The sequence below is a fragment of the Gigantopelta aegis genome, chromosome 4 (assembly GCF_016097555.1).
Source record: "Gigantopelta aegis isolate Gae_Host chromosome 4, Gae_host_genome, whole genome shotgun sequence".
In the NCBI taxonomy this organism is placed as follows: domain Eukaryota; kingdom Metazoa; phylum Mollusca; class Gastropoda; order Neomphalida; family Peltospiridae; genus Gigantopelta; species Gigantopelta aegis.
The window spans coordinates 88,585,688-88,608,554 of record NC_054702.1 but is presented as its reverse complement, the minus strand read 5'-3'; the positions used below and the strand labels follow the sequence as shown (position 1 = coordinate 88,608,554).

The window sequence follows — 22,867 nt, the reverse complement described above, 5'->3', positions numbered from 1 at the left end:
ATCATGCGTTGGTCGTAGACATATTTCACTAATCATACTATAGAAACTATCGACAGTTGAGCAAACAATTGCGATAGTTATCGATAGTTGAATTAACTATCGATGCATTGCTATCGAGGCATTAACTATCGCAACATATCGATAGTTTGATGTATTGTTACACCACTATTCGGTTGACTGACTGTGTCGCGTAAAAGTCAGTCTAGCGAACGTTAGAGAGAAGCTGTTGACCGAACGTTACGCCTGTTCTATGCCCCCCCATATTCCACACGTGAAGTTCCATGTAGAATAATGTACCCCTCTCTCGGTGTTTCACAATATTATTAAATTATTATTGAAATGTTTTACATTATAAAATTTCAACGTCAAGGGTAATATAAACTTCTAGTTTACCCGAATTTGTAGAGCTCTAGTCCAGGCCCAAATCTGGAAAAGAGCTCTGGAAAATGGTTGTTACGGCATTTTTGTGTAGAATATGGTATACAGTTGTTTTGATATGATTTGGACCTGCTGGTTCCAAAAATGCTGTATACCAAACTGATTTTTGTGTTTTTAACCCCCCTAAAGCCCCCAAAACAAGATGGCCGCCATATGTTCTATAAGATTTCATTACTTCTCATCTAATTGAGATATTATGATCATCTCAGATTTATTTTTGACATTTGAAGCACCCAGCAGTTTAATAAAAGCTAATTCAAATATGTATGATAAAACCGTATATATTTACAGGAAAGGTCAAGGTCACTTGTTTTAAGAACAGTCCAATACAAGAACAACCATATTGTGTTTGTCAGTTAAGGTGTAATGGCTAATAACCAAACTCTGTTATAAGTTTTTGTTTTACACAAACCATATATTTAACCATGTAATTAAATATTCCCACTTGTCTTTGGAAAATCGTGTATTTATTTTTGATATTGATACACCTAATAGCGGTGGGGGGGGGGGGGGGGGGGGGGGGGGAGAGTACATGGCCATTAGTCTAACATTGGTCCAGCAGAATGTTAATATAACTGGCATGATATAATGAACTTTATGAATGCTACTGGACAACACGCAAAACAACTGGAATTATTGTGTTGTGCACTGAAACTGGGCTATTAGGAAAGAAAACTACAGATAATGCACTGAGTGGAAAATGTTACGACAAGGCCATATGGGACCACAAAATCACTGCTTAGGCAATGTGCCAAATACTTCTACAAAAATGTCTCACAAAATAAAAAAAATCCGATACTGTACTGAAAAAGAATATTGAAATTGCAAGTGGCGAGGATTGTGCTCCGTGCTCCACGAGATGGCATATGGGAGCTACACTTCTTTGCATTCCGATGTATGCTTCCCTATTTTCACATATATGATCATACAAACAATGCAAAATGGGTTATACCTTGCTGAGCTGAATCAATTGCCCAGTGAGAAGTTCAGAGAGGGAAACTTTGCAGTGAAGGTGGATAATTTCCAGATTCAACCAAGTGGATCTTAATCAATGTCAGCAATGTCTGAATAGAACTGGTCAGAGAAGAGGTGGGATAGTTGGAACAACAAAGTCCGTATCTCCTTTAATTATATGGGCTTTATCTTGTAACCTACAGGTACAGATTGCTTCAGACACTAGGCAACTCTATGATCTTGCAACCGATGATATATCAGTCCACAAAGAAGCTACAAAGATCCCAAGACAGAGATATTGTGAAGATGAAGAAAGAGTATGCAGGTTCCAAACACTTTTGGTGTATTCCAAGAAGTTGAACACAATGATGCAACACTGTGCAACATTGCAACAAAAGATCCGGCAACACAAGATATTATAGTCGTTGCTACAAGAGACAGATGACTGAAGCAGGTTGATGAGTTTGTGAGGAACAGACTGAGTCTTACTGGTGAAGGACATCTTACAAAACAGTTCAGAATTCCTTTGCAACAGAATAAGTTGCTGTCTGTTTCGATCATTTATGATTTTGCTAGGGTGGCTAATGATAAGGGGAAGACAGGTCTATTTGGTGACTTTGCAGATATGTTTTGTACAGGTAATCCACCAATCTGGTGCAAAGTACAATCGAATTGATATCCTTTCTGACAGATATGAACATTATTCTATGAAGTCAGGAACCATGGATAGGAGAAAGGGAACTGCTATTTAAAAAAACAATTGAGTCAAGATAAATACCATTACCACATGAATAGCTTGGTTTTCTATCCCACCAAGACAACAAAATTGACTCAGCTAGATTTTGCATCAGATGAGCTGATCAGTGCATCCCCATCAGACAAGACTATTGTAGTTGCTGGAGGATTCATAGATGGAACAGATGTCAGAAGCAACACTCCAGACATCATCATCACACAGTTACAAGGTTGCCACGAGGAGGCTGATTGTGCTTCACTGTGTTCCAACTCCATTGTGGTTTAGGGGACGGGACGTAGCCCAGTGGTAAAGCGCTTGCTGCTTGTGCGGTCAGTCCAGGATTGATCCCAGTCGATGAGCCCATTGGGCTATTTCTATTTACAGCCAGTGCACGAAGACTGGTATATCAAAGACCGTGATATGTGCTATCATGTCTGTTGCGGGTTTCCTTTGAGACTATATATAAAAATGTGTTTTCCTGTCTGTGGGAAAGTGCATATAAAAGATCCATGCTGCATTACAAAAAATGTAGCGGGTTTCCTCGGATGACTGCGAATGAGAATTACGAAATGTTTGACATCCAATAGCCGATGATTAATAAATAAATGTGCTCCAGTGATGTTGTTAAACAAAAAAACTTTTTTTGATGCACATGATTTAGACACCCCAACCCTAACAGCTGAACGTCTTCTTCATTTTCACGCGCTAACAGGTTGTGATACAACTTCATTCATACCCATCTGTTAACCCCCCCCCCCCCCCCAACACACGAAGGGCTCATTATCAAACGTCATGTACCCAATTTATAGTTATTGTAAGGAGATGCAAAGTGACGTCATTGGAATACTGATGTCATTCAAATTCATAATTAGCTATATTATTACAATGCTTCGCCACATTAAAATAAAAACTGGTCTACTAACCGTGACCCCTGTCAAATTTCTATAACAAGCAGACAACACTGTTTACAGGTCGGGTTTTTTTTTTTCATAATGATATATCTGGAGAAAATATTAAGTTTAAGTTTTAAAAGATGAAAGAAATAAAAAGTACCTTTTGTCAAATCTATCATATCAAAAAATTACCGTTAGTTATGTTTTATTTATTGTGTACGAAGCGAAAACAAGGGTCCAAAAAGTGACTATCGTCGACCTTAGCAGACGACAAAATTGTGTAGAACGCAAAAATGGCTACTAATAATCGAGTAAATGATCTCGTCAAAATTGACGGAAGACTTGTTGGTAGGTGCTTAGCATTATCCAGCCCCTGGGAACATTTAATGTCTTAAAGGGACACACCCTAGTTAGGCTAGTTGTTAACCATTACGGCGTTGTTTTTCGCTATTAAACCCATTTTTTCACAAATAAAATTGCACTTTACTTACCGTTTATTATTTAGAATATACATTTCCATTCACCTGAAGTGTTTTTTTGGTAATCCTGGTAATCCTGGTGTTTGTAATACCACAAAATGCATTTTTCGTATTTCTGAAAAACGGACGCATGTTTGAGAAAAAACCGTTGAGCAGATGAGTCTAATCTATTTTTAGACGGGATATTTCTATTTCAATGTCACAGACGTTGGTATACCACGTGACCGTTATCATTTTGGTTCGGTTTGTTTTCTCGTGCACGGTTCGCGCAATCAACATTCGATTTGTTGTTGTTCATTTGTGAGATTTTTCTTCACAGTTCGTGAACATTTTCAGTAACAATAAAGTTCAGACAAGTAAGTATCTCAATACAAAACGTTACAAACCCTTAAAACCAATAATTTTGCTAAGTCCTACGATATCTGGAGAGGGGATACAACCAGGACAGAACAGTTGGAACATGTCCAGGAGAGGTGAAAAGAACGCACCCCAAGTCTGTGAAATTTGTCGTGACGTAGGCATTGTTGTGCTTCGAGCGACATCTACCGGTGACATCAGAATACAAACTTTCAAAATTATTTCAAGCAATTGGGACATGGGGATTCCCATGGTATATATCGATATAAAACCTGCTTTTTCACTCCATTTGATAAAAACGTGATCTAAGTGTGTTACAGGTTTGTAGATTAACCAAATTATAATTTATTTTCGCTGGATGGAACTAGGGTGTGCGGCTTTAAATGTGCAAGGTACTTTCAATATTAACGTTTATCCGCAATCAAAATCCATGGCAGCTAGCAGTGTTGTGACTCCGTCACTTGACCCACAGTAAGTTTGACTGGTTCGTTGCAAATGAGGCGAACCACAACATTTACTGTACTGTTTTCTGGTTACTAGTATTACTTAATAAGTTGAACTCGTTACTAATTAATTCAATTACTGTGTATTTGTTTGCTTTTTAGTATACACATCTTTTACAGTTTACAGCTGTTGATACATGTGTACTCTTTACTTATGGACGTATAAATATGACGTCACTTTAGAACGGGTTGTGATTTATTTTTCAAGACAAACATTACTCCGCCGTTAAGGAAACGTTAGTTTGTGAACAATGACTGGAATGTTCATTTAGCAAGACAGTTTTACGGTAATAAACACTCGTGTCCATGACAGACGATTTTTACGACACTCGTATGATAATTTGGGCACTCGTGTCGTAAACATCATCTGTCATGGACACTCATATAATATCCTCTAAAAAGCATGGGGCATAACAATACCTTGGAAACTGTCATGGCACACGTTTGACGTTACGAGCCGCTATAGTTGCTACAAGATACCATTTATCTCACGAGTTGTTTTAAAATATATCTAACGAGCGAAAGCGAGTTTGATACGATTTTAAACAACGAGTTGTGAGATAAATTTTATCTTAAGGACACGAATGTATTATTATATTTCTTACATATCCTCAAAAACCAGATTTTAAACAAATTTTAAATCTTTTTCGACTAAAAGATATTTACAAACCTTTGCACTTGTAGCTGACTTACACATCATAGACCGGCCTCGGTGGCGTCGTGGTAGGCCATCGGTCTACAGGCTGGTAGGTACTGGGTTCGGATCCCAGTCGAGACATGGGATTTTTAATCCAGATACCGACTCCAAACCCTGAGTGAGTGCTTCGCAAGGCTCAATGGGTAGGTGTAAACCACTTGCACCGACCAGTGATCCATAACTGGTTCAAGAAAGGCCATGGTTTGTGCTATCCTGCCTGTGGGAAGCGCAAATAAAAGATCCCTTGCTGCCTGTCGTGAAAGAGTAGCCTATGTGGCGACAGCGGGTTTCCTCTCAAAATCTCTGTGGTCCTTAATCATATGTCTGACGCCATATAACCGTAAATAAAATGTGTTGAGTGCGTCGTTAAATAAAACATTTCTTTACACATCATAGACACATGATTGTCAGGTTAACTATACGTCACACTGTAATCGATTTCCATCGTGTTATTTTTCATTGAATATATGGCATTGGTGACCTGGTCATCACCAAGGAGCAGCCAGTCTTGAAATTGTTAACACGCATGGTGTTCTCACCAACGGGTGTGTAAGAAATGTTATTAATATCGATTGGGAAGCGATTAGAATCATATTTAACGTTTGTTATAAATCACGGTTTGTGGATAATAATTAAATTATAACATTCACAGTAGTTCTATACGAAATTTATGAAATTCGTTTGGGAATTCTTTTATAACCCTCGCTTCCGCCCGGGGAATACAAAAATAATAATTCATAACTCGTTTCATAAATGCCGTATAATACGCCGGCTCATGCAATAATCTCGAAGGCATATGGTGTATGTATGTATGTATGTATGTATGTATGTATGTATGTATGTATTGATGTATGTATTGATGTATTGATGTATGTATGTATGTATGTATTGATGTATGAATATCTATATATTGTATGTATGTCGAGGTTGACTGTTACATACATAGATATTAACGCACTGGCGCAGGGGATAATTAAATCCTTTCTGGCCTCACAAATTGTCCCATGCAGTTGCTGGGACTCGAACCTATGGCACCGAATCGCCCGCAACTTTGCAGACTTGCAACGATACCTTTTGAGCTATTGAGGCATCCACGCACGACAGCTAGTACCTGCTGACTAAGAGATGTGCTGAATGTAGTATATACATGTACTTGAGTTCTTAAAAAGCTTGTTCTTTCATACAGCTGTCCTATCGATAACACAACTGATTTTCGTCAATTATTTCTTTCATATTAAACTGACAAGTAAATGTTTTGCATTTACTTGTTTGGGCTCTCATTGGTGTACAAGGTGGTGTTTACTCTGTGTCAATTTCATTTACCCGTGAACAAACGTTTATTTAAAACTGCAAGTTAACTGATTATTTTGAATCACAGCATAAATTATTAATTATGACCAGCATATTTAGTGAATATAAATTAAATATAAGTACATTGGAAATTTACACAATCTTGTAACCACTTGTGAGCGCCTGTGTGTGATAAGATTCTCCAATAAAAATTTATTTTTACTAGTAGATCAAATTATTTCCTATAATCACTTATGGATATATATTTAAAGGTGTAGTCTTTAAATGTTAAAGAATAATTTAATAAAACAAATATTTGCAATAGCTGTCACTATGCAACTTTGAGATAACACCTTTAATAATAATAGTCTGTAAATACTAATAATAGTCTGTTCCAATAAAGTGCACAAATCACCTGTTTACTGACACGTTTCTTTTAATTTCAAGAGTAAACACTACTTTGTACATCAATGAGAGCCCAAACAAGTAAATGTTAAATTAGGTAGACTATCATTAAATTGATGTTTACAAAATATTTACTTGTCTGTTTATTATGTAAGAAATAATCGACTAAAATCAGTTTTATTCTATTTCCGACAGTACTTTAGAATGTTCTTTGTTGAATAATAAGACTGTGCTCACCGTATAATAGTCTGTTTGCTTCAAAAGAAAACCGATGAATTGACATGTAACTTCATAACGAATAAAGTTAAAATTCATTGTGACGAAAATGCTCTTATCTTTCGCCTGTGGCGATGTTAATTGTTTTAGAGGGCCGTGTGCAGCTTGGTTACGTAATACCTCCGCGCGACCGTGCATCCTAATACACACCCAGACCAAGTGTGGAGGCCATGTGGAGAGTGGTTACGTAATACCCCCGCGCGACGGTGGTAGTCCTGCGTCCCAATATACACTTAGACCAGGTGGACACAGTGGTTACGTAATACCGCCGGTAGTTCGGTTTACGACCGGGTAATTCTAGCGAACTGGCGACGGTCGGTCTGGCCATCTAAGAAAAAATACCGTCTCTGGGAGTTGTGCCCCCAGGCGATATTCGCTGTCTCCGGACTAGTCTGAGATTTTTGAATAAATAGATAGGATTTTAGATATATCGGGGAGAAACACTGGAAGTATCCAGGGGAACGGACGTGGTCCAACTGAACGAAATATATTAGTTCAGACCGGACTTGGTAAATATATATTTCTGCTCTGTTGTATAACCTTGATGTGATTGATGTGACCTTAAATATTTTAATACTGTATTATACCAATATTCTTTAAACAGTGTCTCCGGTAATCTGACGAAGTAAATTGTTGGCTTCACAGTTCTAATATTTTTATACGAGTATTTGGTAAGATAAAGCTTAGCCGATCATCCTAGAGGACCTAGGTAAACTGTAGGTTATTGTCTTTATTGTGATATGTACCAGTATTAATTCTGTATTACAAGGTTTAAGGGTTAATTAAAAATTAACCAGTTAGGGATAGAGTTGTAATTCCTTTATTAATTAAGTTCCCCTGGCAGCGTTTCTCAATTATCACACGTGTGTGTGTTGTATCACGGTGAAGTGATTAGAATATTGTGTAAACTAGACACCTAGTGATTAACTAATTAAGTGATTAGCTCTGGGTTGTTATTATATTGTTGTTGTTAATTAACTCCTGCGGCAAGTACATTTGTCAGCGTCAGAGTTAATACAGATTCCAAAGTGTATTGTGTTTTGTTGTGTTTTCTAGTGAACTAAACGTGCTACATATATATATATATATATATATATATATATATATATATATCAGATCTTATCTCTGATTACTCCTAGAGCCGGGCCACTCGGGTAGTAGCCTGCCCGATACAGAGAGATCTAATAGATATACAGTTAGGAGAGATATTTGGATAATCGTGTTTTATTCAGTTACGGGTATTATAGGATCCCCGTGACAGGAATAAAAATTGGGGTGCTCGTCCCGGATCTGAAACGGGACATGCATATTTGAAAAGTATGGTTTGTAAATGGGGGCTTTATAATTTTTTTTTACAAATTAACTAGAAGTAGCAACGTTGTTCACTAGAAATAAAATAAGTGCGTCATTATCTAAACATGGATAAGAATTTGCTGGATACGCTTAGTGTAGTGGAGATAAAGCGGGCGCGTAAGGCCGAATTAGTTGAAATCGCGAGTGAGCGGGAAATTGATTTAACATCAGCTAAAACATTAGGAGATATAAGGACAATTATTATCCAGGTAGTTTTTTTTTGGTGATAGTCCTGTTATGGAAGAAAGTGAGATTGTTCCAGAGATAGAGATAAATGAGTTGAGTGTGGAACAACAGTTAGCTTTTTAAAAGCTTGAGTACGAAAGAGAAGAACGTGTATTAGATAGATAGAGAGAGAGAGAGAGAGAGAGAGAGAGAGAGAGAGAGAGAGAGAGAGAGAGAGAGAGAGAGAGAGAGAGAGAGAGAGAGAGAAGAGAGGGATAGAGAGAGGGATAGAGAAAGAGAAGAGAGGGATACAGAAAGAGAACAGAGGGATAGAGAAAGAGAACAGCGGGATAGAGAAAGAGAAGAAAGGGGTATAGAAGAGAGAGAGAAAGATAGAGAGGGAGAGAGAGAAAAAAGAAGATAGAGATAGAGAAAAAGAAGATAGAGATAGAGAAAAAGAAGATAGAGGTAGAGAAGAGAGAGATAGGGATAGAGAATTCCAGTTAGCAAAATTAAAAGTGGAACATGAGTTAAAGTTGAATACTGAAGAAGTTAGACGGGAGGCAGGAAATGGGTTTAACATGTCGGAGGCTTATAGATCAGTGCCTGTATTTGACGACCAGGAGGTAGATATGTTCTTCCAACGTTTTGAACGGGCTGCCAAGCAGCTAAATTGGCCGCAGTCTAAGTGGACATTGTTAGCCGTGTCTAAGTTTAAGGGGAAGGCTAGCGTAGCTTATAAGTCAATGAGTGATGAGCAAGCAAGTCAGTACGACCTAGTTAAGTCTGCAGTGTAGCCAGTCTCTTATAACGTCAGATTGTTTAGCTGGTATTGAGAATTCAGATACAGGACGTAGTTTGGCCTTAACCTCAGTTACTGGGGAAAATATGGTTGTCCGGTTACATAACGTTTCCTTGTGTTCGAAGTTTGTGACGGGACCAGTCGTTATGGGTGTTGTGAAGGACTTGCCTTTTGAAAACATAGGAGTTTTGTTGGGTAACGATTTGACTAGTCAGTGTTGCCAGCCGCAAGGTGACATATTGTTAATTGAAGACAGCCCTTTACCAATAGAAGAGTGTGAGGTTGATGAGATTAGATATCCTGCGTGTGTAATGACTAGGTCTATGGCCAGAAGGGTAGCACGAGACCCAGAGGAAAATTGTGATTTGTCTGATACGTGTGTGAGCCATGAAATTGGAGTGGATGAGGTTATCAGTAAAATGGTAGATAAGTCAACTGAGGAACTAAATGTGGTGGAACCTGTTGACATCCCGCAGAGGGGAAATGAACCAGTTGTGTTTGATAGAGGGGCCTTACCTTGTAATAGACAAGAGTTAATCCTAGAGCAGGGGGCTGATCCAAATTTGTTGGCAGCTCGCACTGCATTGTTAACTGAGGGTGAGATGGAGGATCAGATGTCAGGTTATTATATGGACAAGGAAGTATTAATGAATAAGAGTATGGAGAAGGTTGTGCCTGATAGTGAGGTAAAAGATAGTTGGTTAGACAAGGATAATGCCGAAAACCTGCTGATTTATGTAGGGAGAGTTAGAGATAGGTTGTGGCAGGCGACCGAACTAGCTAGGAAGCATCTGAGCTATGCTCAGAGCAAAATAAAATCAGTGTTTGATAGGAAGGCTAGGAGTCGGGAATTTAAACCAGGGGATAAGGTGCTGCTGTACCTTCCCATTAAACGGGGTTCATTGCGGAACAGGTATTTCGGGCCATACGTTGTGCACAAACGGGTTAATGAGACAGGGTATGTGATAAACACTCCCGATAGGGTTACGAAAAGTAGGTATTGTCACATCAATTTGCTAAAAGGTTATTTTGACAGACTGCCGATAGTTCCAGTGTTACCTGTCCAAATTGAGAGTCACTCAATTTCCTGTGATGACGTCAAGACTGCAGAGATCAAATTAACCAACAGCCAGATTCTAGCAGACTTGAGTTCTTATCTAGCACCTTGACAGCCCCCAGCGAGCAGAGCTGACTACGTTGATACACGACAATGTTTCCATTTGTCAGGACTTTCCAACGGTTACCAATACCTTAATCCAGGATGTGCGCTTGGAACCCAACGCTACACCAATTCGACAGCATGCCTATCGGATAAACCCTGTAAAACGTGCGGCACTGAAAAAGGAGATAGATTACATGTTGGAACACGACATTGTGGATGCCAGTGACGTGGGAGCTGGAGCTGTGCTGTTCCAAGAAGACGAAAATGGACTGGACCATCCTGTAAGTTTCTTCTCCAAAAAGTTTGACAAACACCAGGTGAACTATTCCACTATAGAGAAGGAAGCTTTGGCCATGGTACAAGCTCTGAAGCATTTTCAGATCTACGTGAAATCGGCATTGCATCAAGTGGTTGTCTTTACTGATCATAATCCGCTTACTTTCATTCACAGAATGAAAGCCACCAACCAGAGAGTTTTGAGATGGAGTCTTCTTCTGCAGGAATTCCCAATTACCATTGAACATATCAAGGGCACATCCAATGTAATCGCTGATGCCCTGTCCCGAAGTTGAACGTTGTGATAATGTGTTGACGTTCTTGATTTCTGTTTTTGTTTTTATATATTTTTTTGTATACCAGGGACTCAGAGACTCAGTGTGATTACTGGTAGTCACCTTATTACTATGTGTTATAAATGCCCGGATGCGTCGGTTAACGCACATTTTGTTTTGTTTAAATGTAGTATATTTCCCTATTCCTAGAGTAGAGGAAATATCCTTTTTGAGGTGGGTGTGTGTGACGGAACATGCTCTTATCTTTCGCCTGTGGCGATGTTAATTGTTTTAGAGGGCCGTGTGCATTCATATAAAAATATTTTTATTAGCCTAGTTTTTAAACACTAAGGCATATGTTTTACTATCAGAGTCGTTTTTGATAACTGAAGTCATACGTTACTTAGATTTTATTGTTTAGAATATCCATTCCCGTACATTCGAAGTGTTTTTGGTCACCCTAGTGTTTTTAATATCACGAAATGTATTTCTCATATTTTTAAAAACACGTGCGTCTGAGAAGTAACAGCTATGGAGTACAGTTTTAACATATTTTTCGAGGGTATTTTACTATTTCAAAGTCACAGACTCATGTTTCACTCAATTGTAACTTTATTCAAATGTGTTACAAGTTTGTAGATTAACTAAACTTAGTGTTAATTTTCACGGGTTGAAACTAGGGTATGTCTCTTTAAGTTTTAACCTCATACTAACTTAAATAACATTTTTGAAAAAAGAAATCCAGTATAAATAAAAATGTTTCTTTACAAATTATCATAAAATTATACATATTAAATGTCATTTTTAATACAGGGGTGAATACAAAATGCTAGAACAGCCAAGTAATGCATCTTGACTTGCAATGCCTCTGAAGTAAAACAATAAATAATGCAGTACAACGAGAATAAAGGTAGAACTGCGCGTGCTGTACAGAAACCCGGATATGCGAACATTTTATCGTTCACAAATTGTACAAAATATATTGAAGCAGTCAATAACTGATTTATTTTTAATTTCTAGAAGCTTGTTGTAGTGTGTGACAAATGTATATATTTCTTGCACTGCATTTAGTGATCATAGTTGTGTGCAAATTGAAGTGAAAAGGCAAAAACCTAGGACTCAAGCTTGATAGTTGTTTTACAATTGCTTTCTTATATTCGCCATGCGATCTGAGCAGGATAAAGCAGTTATCTTAAGACAGAAACGGTTATTTTAGTTATATGATATGAACAGTAAATAAAATGAACTGTTTTATTTCACTTGACGGTTTCACATAGTAGTAGGTCCACGTGCTTTGATTGCCTTCGTGCCTATAACCTATACAGTATATTCAAGTGCCTCTTTTTTCTGGTGGTAGTGGGTTTTTTGTTGTATTATTTTAGTTTTTTGGGTTTTTTAGTTGGTCTATATCCCTTTTTTTCCTTATTAATAGCCCCTCAAAATTATTTTCTAGACCCGGCCCTAATATATGCTTAAAACCGTGTCTTGGTGTGTCCATTTGGCGTAGCCAAAATTTTGATGATACAAGATGGTTTGTTTGCTAAATCGTAAGGATGCCTTTTGCAATTCTATTTAAAGGAATACCATACAGCTTTGTAAGAGAACCAGGCCTGATGCTTATAACACTTTTAGAGTGTAGATTCGATAATAATGTAATCTACCATCATTGTGAGGTATAGATTAATAGAATCTATCAGCGTTGTGAGGTATAGATAAGGCAATTCCAACCCGAGGTACAAAATGTGTTTTTTTGTGAGGGCCGAGGTTTACCAAATCGCCCGCATATTGCAGACTAACCACGATGCGTTCTGAGCTATCCAGACATCCATAAAAAGGATACTGTTTAACTCAATCACATGCACGTGGCCTACAATCTACGCGGTCGATCCCGCTTACGTGCATGACACAGTGGGCAGACCTGGCACTGGCTAGTATGTATTGATGTATGGATATCTATATATTGTATGTATGTCGAGGTTGACTGTGATATACATAGATATTAACGCACTGGCGCAGGGGATAATTAAATCCTTTCGGTATGTATGTATGTATGTATGCGTGCGTGCGTTCGTGCGTGTGTGTGTTGGTATATATGTATGTATGTATGTTTGTGTGTGTGCGTGCGTGTGTTTGTATATATGTCTGTTTGTATTTAGTTATTTGTAATAATGTAACTAGATAGTGAAATCATGCGACCATATCATTTCACTAATCATAATATCGATAATTCGAACGGTTATTATATCACTACCTGTTAACTCCTCCGTTGCTAGCATGATAACCTGGCGTTGCTATGTGTTAACAGGTCACGAGGAAATGAATTCTGCGTATGATAGTGAGTTAGCAGGTTAATAGGAAATAAGGTAAGTAGTTTCTTCATTTTTCAAACATCCATTTACACCAATAACTGTTGAACTGCATAAATAAATAGAACATTTACACTTCCCGTAACATCAAATTACCTCTTTTTCTTCAATTATTCATTCTTCGCTCCCATTCGAAACGAGCCAGCGTTTTGAATTAGATATTTTTAAATAACCCAAAATGGACCATTTTGTTCGAAGCTTCGACAAATATATCAACACGTGATTTAATTATATATGGCGACCATTTTCTATACTGTAAAAAAAGTTCAATAAAAAATACATTTTGGAGAGACACATTGGTTAGTTGGTTAAGGATACAACAAAAACAAATTCCAATAAACGTAGATGATATTCTCCAGATCAATATCTGGTTTAACAGTAAAATATGTATAGATAAAAAACCCATTTATACTAAAACGATATATCTCAAAAGGTATTATCTTTATTAACAATTTGTTGAATAAACAAGGGGACTTTCTAACATATGAACAGTTCATAGAGAAATACGACATAACTACCAATTTTCTGGAATATACTTCATTGGTCAGTGCTATAAAATAATTCATTTACAAACTAGATAATTTAAATGATGACGTTTTCATAGCATTACAAAATCCTGTTCTTCCATATAACTTAAAACTTTTATTCAAAGATCAGAAAGGTTGCAAACATATATATGATTTACTAAACGCTCAAACCACCATTCCAAAACCACAAATAAAATATTCTAAAGAAGGATATATCTATGATATATATGATTGGGAAAAATATTACATTCTACCCTTTAGATCTGTCAAAAGCACAACGTTATCTTGGTTTCAGTATAAAATCATACACAGAATTGTTACAACTAACAAATTTCTAAATATGATTAATTATATTGATTCCAATGCCTGCAGTTTTTACAACAAATCACCTGAAACCATATAATACAACACCTTCTATTTGAATGTAGTTTAGTACATTCTCTGTGGGAAGCAATAGAAGACTGGATAAAAAATAAACTGGAATTAATATTACTCTAAGCAGAGACATAGTTATGTTAGGCATGTTCAACAACGAAAAAGGTATTTTTGTAAATTGGCTGACTTATCAACATAAATTATTATATTTACAGTATGAAAATACAAAAAAGAAATTTACATGTCAATGCCGCGAAAAATATTCCACAAAATAATTTTGAAATAGAAAAATATATTTATTACAAAAATTGCAACTATGAAGCATTTCATAAGCAACAGACACCCTATAAAACACTCTTTGAAATCATTTTTTAATTAAAAATAATACTTTGAAAGTTCACTTGGAAAGAGAGTACTAATTAAAATGTCATTCTCTAATACTCTCAATATCCCCACAACTTCTTTACACATAGAAAACATTAACATATTTAAATAGCATATTTTGTTTAGATACTTAGATATTTACAAAAATATCATTTGAAAGGGGTTGCATGATAAAAACAAAATATCAGCTTGCAACGCTTTGATATTCTGTTTATTTAGAGATTTTCGGGGGGATAAATGATCACCTGCAGCCGAAGCGCTCTAAATAAACAGAATATCAAAGCGTTGCATACCTGATATTATAATTATGTACATTCTTTGAACACATATATAGATTTTACACCTAGCATTATATAGACGAGGTGGTCATAAAAATAGTTGTAATGGTTCGAGTAATATGAATAATTAATATTATATGTGGGTTTTTAATTTTTTTTATTAATTTGCGTTAGAAAAGTAAAAAATTTTTTAATTGCTTTTGGATTATTTTATTTTTTGAATGTTCTAATATGTACTACGTGTCTAGTGTTATATTTTAATTTTAATTATAAAGACGTAACCTAAAGTAAAAAGGCAAAAATCGAGGACTTCAGCTTGATAGTTCATTTACAATTGCTTTATTATACCCCAGTTCGATTTGAGCAGGACAAAGCAGTATGGTTGGTGGGTGTTGTTTCTTTGTTTGTTTTGTTATGTTTTTACACAAACATTATAAACACATGAATTTGCAGGAGAGATGTAAGTATTTTAAAAACAAACCGCTTTCTTTTTAAAAAATGACATAGGCCTAAATTCTGAAGATTTTTTATTTTTCACAACTTTTCGTGAAAGTAGGGGATATCTTTTAGGACTTGTTTGTCGATGTTCAGAATTCAATATATTCATGTATTCCATATGTGTAAAGAGAAGATAAAAAAAAAAAAAAATGGAATTTATAAATGAACAGTGTTCAAATATGTCTCAACAGACTGAGCATCACGAATTGTAATTCTAGTAGTAGCCTAGTATCGCCAGCATGCTGAAATCATAATGAATTAAATTCATTTTTTATTCTAATTCTATTATGCAGGGCCGTAGTTATGATTTTTTGTTGGGGGGGGGGGGGGGGGGGGGGCAACTGAGTAGTTAATAGTCTAAAACTCCTAAAAAGTTTCTTTAAGTTTCTATAATGCTTTCCGAAATTTTTTCGGGGGGGGGGGGAGGCAACTGCCCCCTTGTCCCCATGCTAGCTACGGCCCTGATATGTCTATTCTTAATTCAGTTATTAAAGGGAAGGAAATGTTTTATTTAACGACGCACTCAGCACATTTTATTTAGGCTACGGTTATATGGCGTCAGACATATGGTTAAGAACCACACAGATATTGAGAGAGAAAACCCGCTGTCGCCACTTCGTGGGCTACTCTTTTCGATTAGCAGCAAGGGATCTTTTATATGCACCATCCCACAGACAGCCTTTGATATACCAGTCGTGGTGCACTGGCTGAAAAGGGAAAATAGCCCAATGGGCTCACCGACGGGGATCGATCCCAGACCGAAATTCATTTTTATTCTAATTCTATTATGTCTATTCTTAATTCAGTTATTAAAAGGAAGGAAATGTTTTATTTAACGACGCACTCAGCACATTTTATTTACGGTTATATGGCGTCGGATATATGGTTAAGGACCACACAGATAATGAGATATGGAAACCCGCTGTCGCCACTTCATGGGCTACTCTTTTCGATTAACAGCAAGGGATCTTTTATATGCGCCATCCCACAGACAGGATAACACATACCACAACCTTTGATATACCAGTTGTGGTGCCATGGCTGGAGAAAGAAATAGCCCAATGGGCCCACCGACGGGAATCGATCCAGTTATTTAAAGGTTTTGATACAATAACATAAAGCATCATTGAAATTTGACACCCTTGTCTAACGCCTCTCTTCTAACTTAAACGATAGGTGTAAAATGTCCATTAATTTTAACACAATCTGTCATGTCATAGAGTATTTCAATCCACGATATAACTGTATTACCAAAATTAAGTTAATTCAAAACCTTTTACCATAAAACATATATTTTTAATTACTCAGTTGGCCCAGATTGCAACAATGGGCACTGACAGACACCATTATGAATATCATTCCAAAAAAGTTCGTCATGTACTAAATTCATTGTTAAAAATCCAAACACCTTGACCTCTGTCAATACGAGAAAAATCAAGTTTTAAAGATATAACACTACAAGAAGCTTCAAGAAATTAAAAATCAATCAATTATTGACTGCTTCAATACATTTTTTTACAATTTTTTAACGACAAAATGTTCGCATATCGGGTTTGTGTACCTACTCATATCAACAAGATCATACTGATTCATTTTAGACTGTAAAACAGTATTAGATTTCAAAGTGAAAATTGTATTATTGACTTCTATATATCCAAAGAAGAATCCAAAATTCCATTAAAATCACCCGCCATAATAACCTTTTTATCATTTATAAAACAAACTAATTCTTTTTCCTGTTTTACTCATTTAAAACTAAATTACAAATACTAATTCTTTGGCACTGCTAAAAAGAAAACAGTTATAAAACAAACTAATTCTTTAAAGAAAACAGTTCTCCTTCTGTTTTACTTTAGGAGCATACACATTAAAACTATAATTAACATCTTCAATACACGCAGTAATACTTGTAATTCAACCTTCAGTGGCACTGCTATCAAAAGTAAATTTATATCATTTATAAAACAAACTAATTCTTTAAAGAAAACAGTTCTTCTCCTGTTTTACTTTAGGAGCATACACATTAAAACTATAATTAACATCTTCAATACACGCAGTAATACTTGTAATTCAACCTTCAGTGGCACTGCTATCAAAAGTAAATTTATATCATTTATAAAACAAACTAATTCTTTAAAGAAAACAGTTCTTCTCCTGTTTTACTTTAGGAGCATACACATTAAAACTATAATTAACATCTTCAATACACGCAGTAATACTTGTAATTCAACCTTCAGTGGCACTGCTATCAAAAGTAAATTTATATCATTTATAAAACAAACTAATTCTTTAAAGAAAACAGTTCTTCTCCTGTTTTACTTTAGGAGCATACACATTAAAACTATAATTAACATCTTCAATACACTCAGTAATACTTGTAATTCAACCTTCAGTGGCACTGCTATCAAAAGTAAATTTATAATATAGACAATCATTTCATATTAAAATTGACACACACCTTTTATTATTGTAAGAACAATTAACTAGAAAATATCCCTCCCCCTAAATGTTTATAACGTTCAATAAAATTATTATTCAAAATGTTTCCTGTAAAAAGGTAATATGACTATGCTTACTTTGCAGAAAACACTGCATTCATTGTCAATATTCCTCAATATATATATAAAAACACACACACAAAAACCCCATAAAAAAGCCATCACCATCTTCGTCATAAAACAAAATATAAATGTATAATTTTTTATTACTTTGTTATTTGGAATTATTGATGCGCGGTCGGTCTAGGATCGATCCCCGTCGGTGGGCCCATTGGACTATTTCTCGTTCCAGCCAATGCACCACGACTGGTATATTATAGACCGCGGTATGTGTTATCCCGTCTGTGGTAAGGTGCATATAAAATATCCCTTGCTACTAATGAATTTTTTTTTGCGGGTTTCCTCTCTAAGACTATATGTTAATATTACCAAAAGGTAGAATTATAAGTATAAAAATTACCAAATGTTTGACATCCAATAGCCGACGATTAATACATTTAAATACTTTAGTAGAGTCGTTAAACAAAACAAACTTTAACAAACTTATTATTACGTACCTTAATTTGTAGAAACCGGCCTCGGTGGCGTCGTGGCAGGCCATCGGTCTACAGGCTGGTAGGTACTGGGTTCGGATCCCAGTCGAGGCATGGGATTTTTAATCCAGATACCGGCTCCAAACCCTGAGTGAGTGCTCCGCAAGGCTTAATGGGTAGGTGTAAACCACTTGCACCGACCAGTGATCCATAACTGGTTCAACAAAGGCCATGGTTTGTGCTATCCTGCCTGTGGGAAGCGCAAATAAAAGATCCCTTGCTGCCTGTCGTAAAAAGAGTAGCCTATGTGGCGACAGCGGGTTTCCTCTAAAACAGTGTCAGAATGACCATATGTTTGACGTCCAATAGCCGATGATAAGATAAAAAATCAATTTGCTCTAGTGGCGTCGTTAAATAAAACAAACTTTACTTTACTTAAGTTGTAGAAAGTTAGTTCATAAAAAAATAGGTGTGTTCCCGAAGTAGAGGAACACGGCCTTATGTGTTATAAAGACCACAAGGGTCCCATCCGTCCTTGTCAAGGGGAGTGCTAACCTTCTCTCCTTTCTTACAACACAGTAATAATGTTTAACACCTAGCATTATATGGACGAGGTGGTCATAAAACTAACTGTAATAGTTCGAGTAATATAAATAATTAACATATATTTTATTTTTATTAATTTGTATTACACTAGACAACCAAATTGTGGACGGTGTTTGAAATATATTGTGTTATTTTATTTTTAAATGTTCTAATTTGTATTACATTTTATATATACTAGTATTATATTTAATTTTAATTATAGTTGTGTGCAACTTGAAGCAAAAAGGCAAAAACCGAGGACTCAAGCTTGATAGTTCATTTACAATTGCTTTCTTATATTCGCCATTCGATCAGAGCCAAATAAAGCAGTTAGCTTGCTTAGTAACTGGTTTAACGTGTCCATATACCACTAGCAGGGGCGTGCGCAGGAGATTTTGCAGTGGGGGGGTGGGGGGTCGATGTGTCTGGCGAAGCCCGACACCGCGAGCGCCGCAGGCGCGAAGCCCGTGACGGGGGGTCTGGGGGCCCTCCCCCCGAAAATTTAGAAAAATTTACCACTTCTAGGGCTATTCTGAGGTGTTTTCTGCTGGCTAGCCGAGCTGCTTTCTGACCACATTTTTTTGGAAAGAAATTACATTAAAAATCGGGATATGAAAAGTTAAGAGCGCACAAGTTATGAGCGCACGACGAAACGTCCAGCTTCATAGCGATCTAACAGCGGAAATGGGTTATCTTAAGACAGAAGTTATTTTAGTTATGTGATACGAAAAGTAAATAAAATGAACCCTTTTATTTCACTTGACGGTTTCACATAGTAGTAGGTCCACGTGTATTGATTGCCTTCTTACCTATTTCAAGTGCCTCTTTTTTCTGGTGGTGGTAGGTTTTTTGTTGTATTTGTTGGTGTGGGTTTTTTCGTGGGTTTTTTTCGTGTTTTTTTATTTTTATTTTTATTTTTTTAGTTGGTTTACATCCCCCTTTCCCCTTATTAGTAGCCCCTCAAAATTATTTCCTAGATTCAGCCCTAATATAAACTTAAAACCGTATCTTGGTGTGACTATTTCGCAGCCACAATTTTGATGATACAAGATGGTTTGTTCATTTGTTTGTTTGATAAATCGTCAGGATGCCTTTGGCAACTCCATTTAAAGGAATACCATACAGCGTTGTAAGAGAACCAGATACTATTAATATTCTTTAGAAGAAACTGTGTTTTTGGTCACCGCCATGTTTGTGACCCTAGTAATCATATAATTATAAGGAATTATACATAAAATAATTTATTTATTTCCTACCTCAGATAGAGGACCTACACAGTTTAAAACATGTTTACTGCACAAAATTAATATTTTATAGGAGAATATGATACCAGTACTTAGTTTTTAGTTTTTTTGCTTCTGTTTTTTTTTTTCTCTCATGAGGAATGTTGTTATTGCTGATTTCTAAAGCTATTTGTGTGCTGCTGTTGTGCCGTGCGACGGTGCGATGCGATGCAGAGCAATACAGTTTGTGATATCCGTAGCATGACATCAACAATAATGAAAAAAATCAAGTACATTGTATACATCACCGTCAGTATCAACACTTCAAATATAACAACCCAATAATACAACATACTATTTAATACAGCACTTTGACTTTACCATTACATGATGTATATAGACAGTATACTAGTATATAATATTTTGCACATTCATTCTTGTAATAGAAACACAGATCATAGCCTTTTATTGACCAATCATGGGGCACTAGTTTATTTTCATAAAGTATGTCTGTGGACCTCAGATGGGAGACACCACGCCTGAGGTTCCCACGTGGTCTGCCCATAACTTAGTTAAATTTAAGAACGTATCTGGTATATATCCAGAGAGAGAGAGAGAGAGAGAGAGAGAGAGAGAGAGAGGGGGGGGGGGGGAGGGAGGGGGGGGGGAGGGAGGGAGGGAGGGGATTGTAGTTGAGGAGAAATACATCTTATAAGAATACGGTCAACGTTTCCACTGTGTAACTGGTGTTTCCTTTATGTGTTTCTTGGTTTCATCTCTAGCAACTGTTCTGAGCAGAGCAACTTTGAATGACTCGACCATTAACACCAGTATGAGAGGCTTCACGAAAGAGCCACAGTGAGTGATCAGCGTGAAGACCGTGGTCACTTCCCACGGCAGTGTGGAGTAGCTCCTTGGTTTGTATGTCCAGGCGTAACTCAGCATCACGTACGGGAACCAGCAGGCCACGTAGACACAAGTCATCACCACATACGCTTTCATCAGATCATAGTCATGCTTGGCTAAGAAATATTCCCGCTTCTTCACTTTCTGCAAAGGTTCTGGTCCATCTTCAGTTTCCGTATCATTGGTGATGTAACCACGTGGCGTAAACGTCATCGTTTTGCCCAAGTTTGGTTTATCTGGTCTCATTCCAGCGTTTTTGAATTTCTCCTCTTGTCTCGCTAATCGATCGGAGTAAGAGTCGCCAATCGCGAATTGATTTACTTCCAGAACAAGAGCACCAGACGGCGACACCTTCCGTGTTCTGATGTCATAGACGTAGCAGAATGATATCACGTACAGGACGAACATGAAGAACATGGGTAAAGCGTACGTCATGGTGAAGAAGAAATTCAAGTGCGAAACACTTCTGTCGTGATCGGAATAGCACTGGTATTGGTAAGGAGAGTACAGCATCTCGGCCCAGTGCACAGCGGAGAAAACCGCAATTACAGCATCCGTTACCCATAACGCAGCTATGAAAAATCCCGTGTAAACCCCAGCAAAACAGTCTTCGTGTAAGGAGGGTTTTGCCATCAGTAAACATCTTTCGATGGCTAGCACCGTCATGGTGTGCATGTTAATGAGATTACAGAACGACATGATGTAGCCTTGGATCTGGCAGACGACAAATGGAAGTGGCCAGTTTCCCGCCACGGCAGCAGCAGCCGACAGAGAAGTCCAGCAGACGACAGCCAGTAGATCCACAACGAGCAGGTGTACTATGAAGTAAAATGGCGGGGTGCGTAGTTTTCGTCTGCAAACATACACCACGAAGGCCAGAACGTTCACAAAATATCCAGCGAGTGCAATAACAATTAACAACAGTCCTAGAGGTATTCGAAAAGAAATATCAGACACGGACATTTTGTTTGTTCAACTAACACTTTTACTAAGGTAGTAATACTAACAGTTCGAAGGCGATACTTTATAGGGAACTGTTGATGGTATAAATCTACAATAGACTGTCACTACGCTCAGCTGGTTACTACACAAGCTAAAGTTTCGATGGATTTAAAATAAACATGTAAGACCATCGAGGCAGAAATAATATCGGTATCACAATACAAGACAGGCTTTCTTGCTATTTACCTGGAAGTGTCGTCTTGACAACAAAGTAAATAATCTCGTACATTTGAATTGTTATTAGGTTTTGGCAGGTAGCTGGCAGTATATCGTCAGTTCATTTGACGAGGACAAACCTACGATTGCGTTGATAGGGTTGTTTGACAAAAAAAGAAAGTATGTCATTCGCTAGGGTGTTGTCAGAACACAAGGTGTCATTATCTCAAAGTTGTTTTCGGCTGTGTGTATTCCGTGACAAAGAGTAACTATTGTTTGTATGTATTGTATACTCACATGGTGTGTGACATGATTAGCATATCTCTGGTTAGAACTGCAAGACATAGTCACACACGGAGGTAAAAACTATCTGCAGGAGCGGATCTACGATATTGTGAAAGGTGGGGAGGGGGGGCAAATGTGTGTGTGTGTAGGGGGGGGGGGGTGCCTTCATGGTAAAAGGTTTTTAAACAGG

At 37.1% G+C, this 22,867-nt stretch overlaps 1 protein-coding gene and 1 non-coding gene across 2 annotated transcripts; both read right to left on the bottom strand.

The window, feature by feature from the left end:
• Window positions 1-18,979: 18,979 nt before the first annotated feature.
• Window positions 18,980-19,097, bottom strand: LOC121372790. Its single transcript, XR_005958004.1, has one exon. It is a non-coding gene; the product is annotated as a U6atac minor spliceosomal RNA (small nuclear RNA).
• Window positions 19,098-20,742: 1,645 nt separating this feature from the next.
• LOC121372451 (rhodopsin-like) lies at window positions 20,743-22,305 on the bottom strand. Its single transcript, XM_041498758.1, has one exon. It carries the CDS (start codon window positions 22,195-22,197, stop codon window positions 21,052-21,054), a length of 1,146 nt encoding a protein of 381 aa, XP_041354692.1. The 5' UTR covers window positions 22,198-22,305; the 3' UTR covers window positions 20,743-21,051.
• Window positions 22,306-22,867: the final 562 nt, after the last annotated feature.